The sequence below is a fragment of the Octopus bimaculoides genome, chromosome 5 (assembly GCF_001194135.2).
Source record: "Octopus bimaculoides isolate UCB-OBI-ISO-001 chromosome 5, ASM119413v2, whole genome shotgun sequence".
In the NCBI taxonomy this organism is placed as follows: Eukaryota; Metazoa; Mollusca; class Cephalopoda; order Octopoda; family Octopodidae; genus Octopus; species Octopus bimaculoides.
In genome coordinates, this window is record NC_068985.1 from 106725735 (window position 1) to 106738413 (window position 12679).

General features: G+C 30.0%; 1 protein-coding gene across 19 annotated transcripts in view; it reads right to left on the minus strand.

Annotated features, from left to right (window-relative positions):
• LOC106874089 (calcium/calmodulin-dependent protein kinase type II delta chain) overlaps positions 1-12679 on the minus strand; it is a 343297-nt gene that overhangs the window by 181874 nt on the left and 148744 nt on the right. For all 19 annotated transcript variants that reach the window (XM_052967902.1, XM_052967919.1, XM_052967916.1 and 16 more), the window contains exon 7: positions 10042-10144. In XM_052967902.1, coding sequence (XP_052823862.1) covers positions 10042-10144 — 103 coding nt within the window. The remainder of the gene's footprint in view (positions 1-10041; positions 10145-12679) is intronic.

A 12679-nucleotide genomic window follows, 5' to 3' on the forward strand; every position in this document is an offset into this window, starting at 1 on the left:
CATCTGGCCATGTTGTGGGAAAACAATGATATTGGAATACAGCTACACTATTTGGCACACTGAATTTTATTTTATAGTAGATAAATACAGTTGCCCCATCGGAATCTACTTACCTATGACCAACCACCTCACCCAAAGTAGAACAAAATAGATATTTAATGAAGCCGCAAAAGTTAAGGATTAAAATTTGCTGTATTTTCATTTGTTGAACCAGCAAATTTATTAATGAAATATTGCACAGATATTGTTAATTTGAAGTTGATGAAGGATAGGAAACAAAAACAAAACAGGAATCTAATGTCATGTACTAACCCCCTAATCACATTCATTAGACCCTTTCTTGAAACAACTGTGAAGGACATGTATTTACTTATCCCTTTTTCAAGCTGGGAGACTGTATTCACCATAGTGAAAGCAAAATATTTATTAATTTGCTCTTCAGAAAAAGGGTTTCCTTAGTAAATTAGTAAGTGGGATTAAATTTTGTTTTAAACATTTACCTCTTTATAGATGGGTACCAGAAGAGTGTTTCCACCTTCTTGATAGTTTACTAATAAACAAATGTGTATCATGAAGGCTTGGTAATGCAAAAGTTAATAATAGTCAAAGGAAACTTAAATATCCTCACATGATTGTGTAAATTAAGAGGTACTGGATTATCAGTAGTGTACTTATACTTAATTACTGGGTTACTGGATGGGAGTCAATTAAAATAACTCTGAATGCTGTGACCCAACATTGTCACAAGCCAAGGAGCCGAAAAATAAAAATAAATATCTAGAGCAGACCAAAAACTTGGATCCTTATAGTCCCTTATGATCTATGAATTATGCATTACACAGGATAATGTAGCAAATCATAACTTATCCTTAAACTTGATGACATCTTGGAAGAACAATGTAAAAGAAAAAACAACATCACAGGATGGTGCTACACTATATTTTGTTTTTAGCATCATGAACTGGACTTTGACATCATACCATCAAACTTATCAACCTGACGAACACAGACCTAGGAAAGATTAGTAAACATATTGTAGAGAAACATCATCCCCAGTGTGAAAGATGTAGCCCATGTTATACCTTAGAATAACACAATTACTGTCAGAGTAGTTCAAGCCTATCTTGAACAGACACAGAGAGGCATTAAGTACTACTATGAAAAAAACCTAGATTTAACATTTAATTTTACAAACTCAAATCACTATTCATATCTAAAACTATATGAAGCACCAAGTTACATCCATAAAGACACCAATCACACACAAAATATATCATCAATAATTAACTTAGCAAATATCTCATGTAAAGCTTTGAAACAAACAAGCTAATGTTTACAGATGTAGTCTAATAATATAAAGTAACCCCGTCAAGATATGGGTTTACACAGAACTACATTGGTGGTCTAACAACAACGCTAGAAATAAGTATAGAAGTATTAGCCACCCTACAATATTCAAAATCTCCTTCAAACTAATTAGGAAATATTTCAGATTGCAACACAAACTCCCCAATTATCCAAAGCATATATAAATAGGCTTGACCTAATCCATTTAAGCTATATTATTTCCATCAAAAGCATATGTTTCAAAACCTATTTATAAGAAAGGACACAATGTTAGCCAAGTTACAACTGAGAACTGAAAATTAAGAACATATTGGAACATATTGACTAAGGTATACCCATACTCAAGGAATAACAAAAAGTGTAACCTTTGTACAACCAAAAGTATAGATACACTAAGATGCTAACGTTAAGAGAATTGCATCCTAAATACATATGACAATGAAATCTTACAGTCACTATAGACTGTTAACATACCTGTAGAGGTCTAACAAACTACAAAAACATGCTCTTCCAAAGACTCAATTGAAACCTTTCTTATGAAATGTAAACATTACTATGCTCAATCTTCACTACACCACACTTCTATTTGCTCCAGGTTATGGTAATTACTGTGTGATAATTTGTAAAATACTCTATGACTGGTTGATTCTTATTATGACATTTTCCACTCTTAGTGATTAAACCTCTCAGGAGGGATGTACATGCATTCATGTATTTAGAAATGTACACTGAGGCTTGTGTATATAAGTGTGTGTATATGTGAACCATACATATATCTACATATGTGTGGGTGTATGGATATATGTGTGTGTAGGTACATATCTTTATCTTCTATCTTTTACATGTTGCAGTCATTGGACCGTGGCCATGTTGGGGTACCATGACCTCAGTACTTATATTTTGAAACCTGGCACTTTATCAGTCTTTTGTCAAAACTAAATTACAGGGATGTAATCAAAGCAATACAATTGTCAAATGGTGGTGGGAAACAAACACAAACACATACACATATATCCACACACACACAGTGTGTGTGTGTGTGTGTGTGTGTGTGTGTGTGTATATATAGATAAATAGATAAATACACACACACACACGATATATATATATGGTAGGCTTTTTTCAGTTTCTGTCTACCAAATCCACTCAAAATGCTTTGGTTGGCCCAAGGCTATAGAGAAGACACTTGCCCAAGATACCATGCGGCGACACTGAACCCAGAACCGTGTGGTTAGGAATCAAACGAGAGAGAGAGAGAGAGGTAATGGTTTTCTATTTTCATGTACATTAGGCTTTAAATAATGCACACTTTATATGTGCATGAAGTTGAGTAAAAAGTCATCCAGACACATATACATAAGTCTATATTTATAGATATAATAGAAAATGAATGAACTGAAACACTTATGAGAGACTAAGTCCAAGTATGAATTCTGAACAGAACTAGTTTGCATGCAGGTGAGTGTAGATAGTTTGGCATATGCTAATACTGATATATAAGGAATATACTTATAAATATAGATATGCATGTGTATATATATATATATACACGTCTGTTGTTATTATTTGTATATTCTCCCATATATATATATATATATATATATATATATATGGGAGAATTTACGAAAAAAAACAACAGACGAGGACAGGTGGTGTAAACAACAAAAGGATGTATTAGTTTAACGCTCGGGAATAGAGAAAGTCTTTAACGTTTCGAGCTACGCTCTTCAACAGAATCAAATAAGGAGAAAAACAAGGAGAAATATATATATATATATATATATATATATATATATATATGTTGAAGACTTGTGGGTTGGAGAAATACATAACAGCAATATGAGAGAGGAAAAAAAAAAAACGAAGAAACCCAGTAAACTAGTGATGTCAGCCAGCATCAACAACAGAAAAAATGGGGTGGGATTTGTAAAAATTCAAAAGGTTTTATAGAAATTGGAATTGCTTGGAATATGTTAATAGCTAAATAAGATATTTTGGAATAATTTGAGTATATTTGTATTCATTATGCCAACAACATAAGGTAGGTTCTGGGGACCTTATAATAAGCTTTTGAACTGGAGATTTGAAATAGGTGAGACTCATCATGGAACGATATATTAAACTGAGGAAAATCAAACAGAAGCTTGGGCAGAATAAGAGGAACAATATAATTTGTATCAGAAGTGAAAAGCTGTAAAACAAGCACTGAATATCAATGATACCATTGAAATGAGTTCAAAAGCATTTAATTATAAATATTAAGGCAAAAATTTCAGAAAATGCTCTCCTTCACATAAATTCTCCAGTAACTGGAAGAGTTATAGAAAAATCGATCATCATTTGGAAATAATTAAGAAATTTAACTTTTTAAGTAGAAATATGAAATTTAAAATTCAATTTTCCAGCAACTATAATAACTGAAATTCTTGCAATGTGAGTGAATTTGCAAGAATCAATACTGCAAATGTCTTCAGAGAAGTGTTATAATTGAGACTGGCATGCTGAGTAACTGACATGGCCATAAACACTGTCAAAACCATTTGAAATATGAGAAAAGGGAATATATTTTCATTTGGAACAGACATTTGGCATGTTGCATTAGTGAGATGTTACTAGATTTACTAAAGACATAATGTTACAGGCTGTACAGATACAGTTTACCATCATATCTTCAAACAGTTTTAACCATCTATAGTTTAGCTTTCAGAGATACCAAGATATAAGTTAAATCTTTTATTAAAGAATTTTAAACAAATAGCAAATGATCAGACAAAAAATAGTCATGATGTCATCATAGAGTATATATGTACACACACACACTTATATATTCATATATACATATATGTATACACATATACACATGTATGCATGTCATCAGTATCTCATCATATTAATGCCATCATTATCATTTTCAAATCCACTTTAATATTTTCTATGGTTGGATGCCCTTCCTGTTGCCAACTTCACCTGTTTCCAAGCAAGGTAATACTCCTCCTTGCCTGTCATGTTTTCATGGCAGATTGGAAACAAGGGACATTGCTTGTATGATGGCAATGCACATTTACACCTATGGAATGATATCATGTTAAAAGGACAGATACACATACACACACATACACATTAAGAGCTTCTTTCAGTTTCCATCTACCAAATCCACTCACAAAGCTTTGATCAATCTAGAATTATATAAGTCAAGTACACACACATACATACATCTGTATGTATGTGCAGATAACATATACATACATACATATATATATATATATATATATATATATATAAATATAACCTTTTCTTAATCCCACTATAATGGAAATATGAACAGAAAGAGACTATAAAAGAGCTATTTAATGCTATTCAGAAGAATGAAATTACATTTTAAATATGTTAAAGACAAGAAGTGAATGAAATGAGATTGGCTTCCATGACAAGAGATGTCAGTGCATAGCGAAGAAATAGATTACCTAGCCATTACAACAACATAGTAGATTAATCATATTGTATTATCAGGTTGGAGGAAAGACAATTATTAAATGGGTTAAGAAAGGACTAGAAGTTAAAAAAATGATATTCAGTTTCCACATGGTTGTGTTGAAAGATAAGTTGAGAATGCACCATCTCTAATATAATGCAAAAATCTCATAAATAATTGATTATGAGATATCTCACTAATAGATCCGATTAACATTTTGGTTAATTAGTTTCTTTTTTTTCCTATTAAGAAATAATAATTAATATGAACAGACAATGTTTCTGTTTGACTTTTTGTTATGTTTTAGCAATGAGAGTGCACACCAACACAGCATCATGACAGAGGTGATGCTGTGTTGAAAAATGACTGATAAAGTTGAAATTTAACCAGAATGGAGTTTAAAATGAGAAAAGAATTATCTAAAACTTGTAAAATATTTCAAAGAGATCTGTATGTTTCATTTGAAGGATATAGACTTTCTTAAAATTTTCTGTACATAATGAAAAAAAAAAAAAAAAAAAAAAAAAAAAAAAAAAATCAAAAGAAATGAATTAATGTAGTGTTATGTCACTGTTGCTTTCCCTTTACAATGGGAACATGAGAGATATTGCTATAGATGAAGGACTTGAAGTATCAAACAAAAGATTGAAAACTGTAGAACCAGTCAAAGTGCAATATGTATTAGTTTTTTTTAATGTATTTTGTCCAACTGTTGTAAACAGCAATATCTTAGGGAAAATGAAGAATTGCTCTGCATCTATGCATGTGAACATATTTCTATAGTAATTTTGTTTTGGGTGGAACTTTCAATTTTTTAAATAGAGCTTAAATTACATTAAAATATATCACGAATTGCTAAAAAGGAAAGTGAAAAAATAATTTTTCTTAGTAATTGTGTTAATAGAAGTCTATAACTTGTTAGCATTAGTAGACCCTGAGATTGAAGAATAGACACTGACCTAATCTGTCAAGCAAACAAATGGCAAAAAAAAAGGCACATTATCTTTTTGATTGAGTAATTATTGTAGTGGGTATTCAACAACATATTCAAATAGAAAATATTCTAAGTTTTACAATTTCCTTTGAAATCCAGTTTTCTATCCTAGTATGGGTGAGGTGACATTTTCAAATTTCAACAGAGTATTTTGAGAAAAATTGGTTTTTAAGTTGGTGACAATTCAACTCAGTTATGAAGTAATAGAGAATGTGCCAGGAAACTAACATGATATAATGAGTTGTGTGCTGTGACAACTGAAACACAACAACCTTAATATGATTTCAACTCATGACCATTTAGTCAGTGATCTAGCACTGCAAACACACAGGAATTGTGTTTTTATTATAAAGTAGATAAGTCTATATAATACTTAACAGAATACAAACAATATAAAAGGAATTAAAATAAAAAAAACCTAGATAAGATTTTTAACACTAAATGAATGATGATAATGATACTACTTGAAAATGGTGATACAACACTTATATTGTACAGTTGCTACTATGTATACCAATCTGTATAGTTTAATTGTACTCTATTGTTGTTAGATAATAACTTAAAAGTAAAATAATTTAAATGATAATATTAAAAGTATATTAAAAATATATATTATAGCTTCCTTTTGAACTCTAAAACAATAATTTCTGGGTGCCTAGTCATAGTGTATTCTCCATCTTTACACTGAAGTGTTCCATATGTTTTTCATATTATTGTTAACTGGGGATGGTAGAAAACTATTGCTGACATCTGGTACTAGTTGACAGTTCAAAACAAACTGCAATTAAATTAGTAGAGATCAATCAATTCTAAAGGAACCAGAAGATTAATACTCTTGGAAATGACAAGATTTTTGAAGTATATATACTAATATAGCTAACCAATGTAGAGTGTGCCATGTGGAGTATGTACTTGTTTTGAAGTATATACTCACTTTTATTGATAACTAGTGAAGTATGTACTTCTATTAAGAAGGATTTTAACTACATAAAACAATTGTTTAAAGTTTTTAAAATCTGCCAAAGTTATTTGAAAACATAGTAGTTACAGGGAGTTATAATGTACATCTTGAAAATGAAGATGGGGAATTTCCTGAAGTTTCTTATTATAAAGCAGAGACAGGGCAAGCAATTGATTGATATGTTTAATGAAAGTCCAAGATCACCTTCTCTCCCCCACTAGTTTTGTATCTTGACAGATATATTTGTAATTTTGAGACAGCTGGGATCAATCACAAATTTACGGCTTTTATTAAAGGGAAAGAAGTAATTTTTTCCTTGTGATTTTGCGATTGTGTAATTTGAAGCACTGATCATTTATCCATTTCTAAGCTATAATGGTTGCTAGATCTATTTTGTATCATAGTAAAGATAAGTATGGAATGCCGTGAGAGACTGATCATTATTTGCACAGCCGTGTTCATTAAAACTGATGCCATCTAGTTCAGTTGTGGGATGAAAGTACATTAAATAGGGCAACATGTTCTGAAAATTCAACTACACTGCAAGATCTGATAATAGCTCTGGCCACATTTTATTAACAACCTCTGTTGGAATAATATAGAACTTAATATAAGATATGAACCATTGTTAAAACAAATCACTGCCAGATATGCCTAGTCCTCCAAGACAATCCCATGATCTACTGTATCAAATACTACATTTAACAGCAAAAGAAGATACAGGTTTGAAAGAACATAATTGATTTTCTTTTTTCCTCATCTAACAATTTTTAAGATGACTTTCTATTAACATTTTTATGATTTCCTTCTTCACTGTTGATTTGCAGTTTTGTGACAGTGAATCAGAATATTATGGAAATAACATTCTACTTCAGTAAGTTTACATTTATCATTAGCACTAATGATCTCCAACATAGATGTGACCTTATTCAATTATTTAATTTAAACTACAGCCTATTTTCAAATAAGAACAAAAATGAGAAGAAAGAATAAAAGAAAGAAATTTCATAATAATTGCCAGTTGAAATTTTACTGAACATCTCCATTCTTTTTCCTTTTTTATATTGCTATTTGTCTTTATTTCTTTGATGAAAATAATATGAAGATCAAAAAATTGTGATAGAGTTGAAAGTTAAAAACAAAAATATTTCAAGAACGGAACTCAAGAAGACATACTATCAGAATGGTCTAATGACATCACAAGTTATGAAATTATTAGAGTGATACATACATACATACATACATACATACATACATACATACATACATACATACATACATACATACATACATACATACATACATACATACATATATATATATATATATATATATATATATTATATATATATATATTAATGTAGAAATGAAAACTAAATTTATGTATATTAACATGATATAATAACATATGAAAGAATGCAGTCATTATTTCTGATTACTTTTTTTTTATTAGTTTCAACCACTGAATTATCACAATTTAGGGAACTTCTTAAAGGGTTTAAATCAATTATATCAACCCCAGTAATTTGACTGATATTCATTTTACTGATCTCAAATGAGAGACAAGACATAAAATCAACTTGCTGTAATGGGTAGAAACCAATATGGAACAATATTCCAGATGGTATTTTTTGTTTGAAGTAACAATTTTCCCTCATTACACTGCTAACACAAAAAGTAGGACACCTTATTGGCTTATAAACCATTAGTATATTTGGTAGTATATTATGGTTCCAAAACAAAATAGGTATCCCTACCAGCGATTAATATGTACATACCAGTTTCCAGGAATGTTTTTAACATGTAAATTGGTCTATCTAGAAGTGTTATACCATTAAATTTAGTGGATATTTAAGCAATGTGTGTGTGGATGGTTAATAGGTTGGATGTGGTGCTGAAGAAGGTGCTGAAGAACTGAAATATGCATATAAATCCATTAGCTACTTTCTATCTTCAATCACATTGTTTATATAGATGTATTCATATATGAAACAATATATTGGATAGTCTTCAGCTTGATAGAGAAAAAGTGTGACTGGGTAGGTAGATCTGAAGATCACACCTCTTCATTTGGTCAATAACTTATTATAGGACTGCTTAATCAAGGCAAACCTGGGGTTAGGCAATAACAAGAGTAATAAACCTTATACATTTTAAATTTTTGAAAGTATTTCCAAGAAAAAAAGAAATTCGTTTTCCGATACTTTGGTACTCCAGCATGGTCAGATTCCCAGTGAAATGAAAGAATGTGAATTCTTAAAATTGCTCATAGAATTTAAGAACACAAGGAAATACAGAGTGAAATAACTGACAAAATAAACACCATACTGAAGGGAAAATAGTATTTCAAACTAGCTGTTTAATACATTAGTGATAGTTGTTCATAGCTTCAACTTAAATCTTCAACAATTCAATATCTGGGTAACAGAATGATACAAATGGAACATTTCTAAATGTTCTATGTTTGCTACAAAATTTTAGAAGATGCTGTAAAGATAGTTGTTGTTCTGTTAGATCTCAACAGAGACAATTAATGGATAAACCTGTGAACCAGAAATAAGACATTGTGGAAATACAGAAACATCTTTAGAAAGAGTTACTCAGGAAGGTATATTGGAAACTGGGGTAAAAACCACCCTAACGAAGAGCTTCTCATTCAGCTTTCTTTTTGAATAGTTAAAAAGGAGTAAAAAAAAAATGTTAAAAAAAAATATGGTTTTAGATGAACAGAAGACTGAAAGGCAGTTTTGACAAGAAACATAAAAAAGATGAGAAAATAACTTGAAAGATTAACTTGTAACATTTTGTATAAATGTTGACAGATGAGTTGAGATTAAAATATCTGGCTATGACTGGAACATTGTAAGAATCTAGCAGTTATTATTCTTAACTTCGCATATTTAATTATTGGATTTATCAGTGTGTGTGTGTGTGTGTATGTGTGCTGTGTGCTGTGTGCATACACACACGCATTGTGTGTGTGCATGCATATATAACGATGATGAAGATGACGATGATGATGATGATGATGATTGGCAGTGTTGATGATGATGATGGCAATGGTGGGATGATCTGTTTTTTTCTTCTCTGAAAGTAAATTTTAAAATTTTCTAATTCTGAGCAACATTTCCACACATGCAATTTTAATTGTTTGTGACAAGAAGGTAAAGAAATATATCAGTAATAACAGTGAACAGAAGATAATTTGTTTTGAATGATGCATTTGAGATGTTAACAGAATGAATAAACTTGATAACTAATACTTACCAAACCATCCCTGCTGATCCCCATTTACTTCAATAGCCAGTCCAAAATCCGCTAACTTGACAGCAGCTCCCTTTGCTTTGCTAGCAAGCAGCAGGTTCTCCGGCTATTACAAGATACAGCAAGTAGGGAGGCAGATTGGTAGAAATAAATGAAATAAATATTGAAAAAAAAATATGTATATATATATGTGTGCGTGTGTGTATATATATATATATTAGAATAATATGCGGCAACATTGCAAATAATGTTCCCACAAGAAAAGCAAAAAAGAAAGGAAGATGAATGACCCGTTAGCCAAGAAATAACACTTTATGTAACAAATCTTTAGTTGAACTTAGGTTGAACAATATATAAACATATATGTCATGTATGCCAAACCAATAACTTTAAAAACTTCTGACTTGATTTTTCAAATTATTATTATTATTTTGAAATGATTTTAAAATTTATATTTTTAAATCAAAATTTTCATCTTTTTTTGTTTTTCTCTTTTGTCAAAAAATTCGGAAAAATATGTTATAATTTTTTTGACAAGCTGAAGGTAATTTCCAACCAAAAACCATTTTTTTTTTAAAATCATTAATTTGATTGAGTCAATTTGCAGTTTGTAATAAGTTTTTCTAATGACAACAACATTTTATGATTCAAAGTGGCAACAGAAGTCAGGAAAATATTATTTATAATAATGTTATTAGATTAGCAGAATGAACAGTTATCAATACAGCTCATTGCAGGAGTACAGTCAGAGTTACAATTATACTTTGAAAAGTTTAAATGCCTTAAAAATGTTTTTTTGGTGCAAATTAACTAACTCTCTAACACCAAGTTGAACATCAGATCTGCAAACACAACTTAGTCTCAATTGGAGTTATTTTCAGTACAGGAAGATAGGCCAAAAGGAGCATAAGTCTATATTCCTATTCTCAAAACAATCAGACAATAAGGTAAGTTTATTTCTTGACCAACGTTTCATGAAATTATGTAATATTTTACATGAGAAATAATATTAGGAATAAGTGGATAAAGTCAACTAATTTTTTTTTAAACTTCTTGAGAAATGCAATACTATAGTGGAAATAAAGAAAAAAAGCAGTAAGAAAAAAAAAAAAAAATCATATGCGAACATTTCAACAAATTTTAAAATATTCAATAAAATATAAATTTTGAATATAAAAGTGAACTGCTTTTGAAAGAGCAAACAAGAATAAAATTTACATTTTTTTTCTAAATTAAATTTGAAAAAAACGATAACAGCAAAATATCAAGATTTTGTAAATTTATAAAAAAATTAAAAGAGAATGTTAGAGTAATATAATAAAAAAATTTCAAAAAATTGAGTATAGAATATAAGAAAAGAAGAAAATTAAACAAATTAATTTAGAAATACCTATGTCTACTAAATAGATAGTCCTTCATTCTCTTGACGAAATAGCTGAGAGGGAGATTAATCTCAAAATGAAACAATGTGTTAACAATTTCAAAATTCTAACTATAAACATTTGAAATTAAAAAGATTAATATGATATCAAAATGCTATGCAGATCATTCAAAAAGGGGAAAATTTGTGAATATGAAACAGAAAAGGGAAATTGAAAGGACAAATATTAATAGTTTTTATACATGTCTTTTTTTTTTATCCAACTCTATCTTATGTGTGACAAACATGTAGCTGAGAAATCTTTTCCCAAGAGGTAGAAAGAAATTTGTTTTAACACATGAACTATTTCAACATGTTAATACATTAGCAGTAGAGGTTAGTTTTTGTTTGATAACACCACTCTTAAGACTTGTCTTTTACATATTTATTTCTGTTCTATCATACCAATTGGCATATACTCAAGGTGTCTTAGGTGCTACACACACACACACACACACACACACACACACACACACACACACACACAAGCATGCTTTTCTTTGCATTGCCAATGAACTTATCAACTCCACTCATAAGTCATGCCTTTTAAGTATTTATTTATGCTCTATCATTCCAACTGGCATATTTTCTAAGTGTCTTCAGGTTCTTTATACACACACACACACACACACTTTCCTTTACCTTGTCAATGAACTCACCAACTTTAATTGCAATGTACAGGATCTGGCATTTTTATCCATTGAGTGGGAAAGTATAGTGAATAAGAAATTTGAACACTGTAAGTGGTATAAAGTATTCTGAGTTCTATCTTGACTCAAAGATAGGTGTGAATATAAAAAAAATAATTAATTGTACCCAAAGACTATAAAAAAAATTTACCAGGATAAAAAGCAGCATTGAAACTAAAATAAAATCAAAATAAGAATAAAACCTTAAACAAGATGAGATTAATATTTTAATCCCTGTTTACCATTTTGATAATGATGTCTCTCAGACAGTGAGACATTTTAACATGGAAGTCTGTTGACTGAATTATCAAAAATAGTGGCAGAAAACATTCAAGAAAATGATGTAAAAGTAGAAGAGAAAGAGAAAAAAAATTAGTTAGGGAAAAAAGAATTTTCTTTTCATCAATTTCACAATTGAATGCTGTCTGTTACAGTAGTAATAATAATTCAAAATACAGCTGTTTTGCATAGTTTTAGTGAGTTTAATCCTGTATAACAACTCAAAAATGTAAAAAAAAAAAAAAAAAAAAAA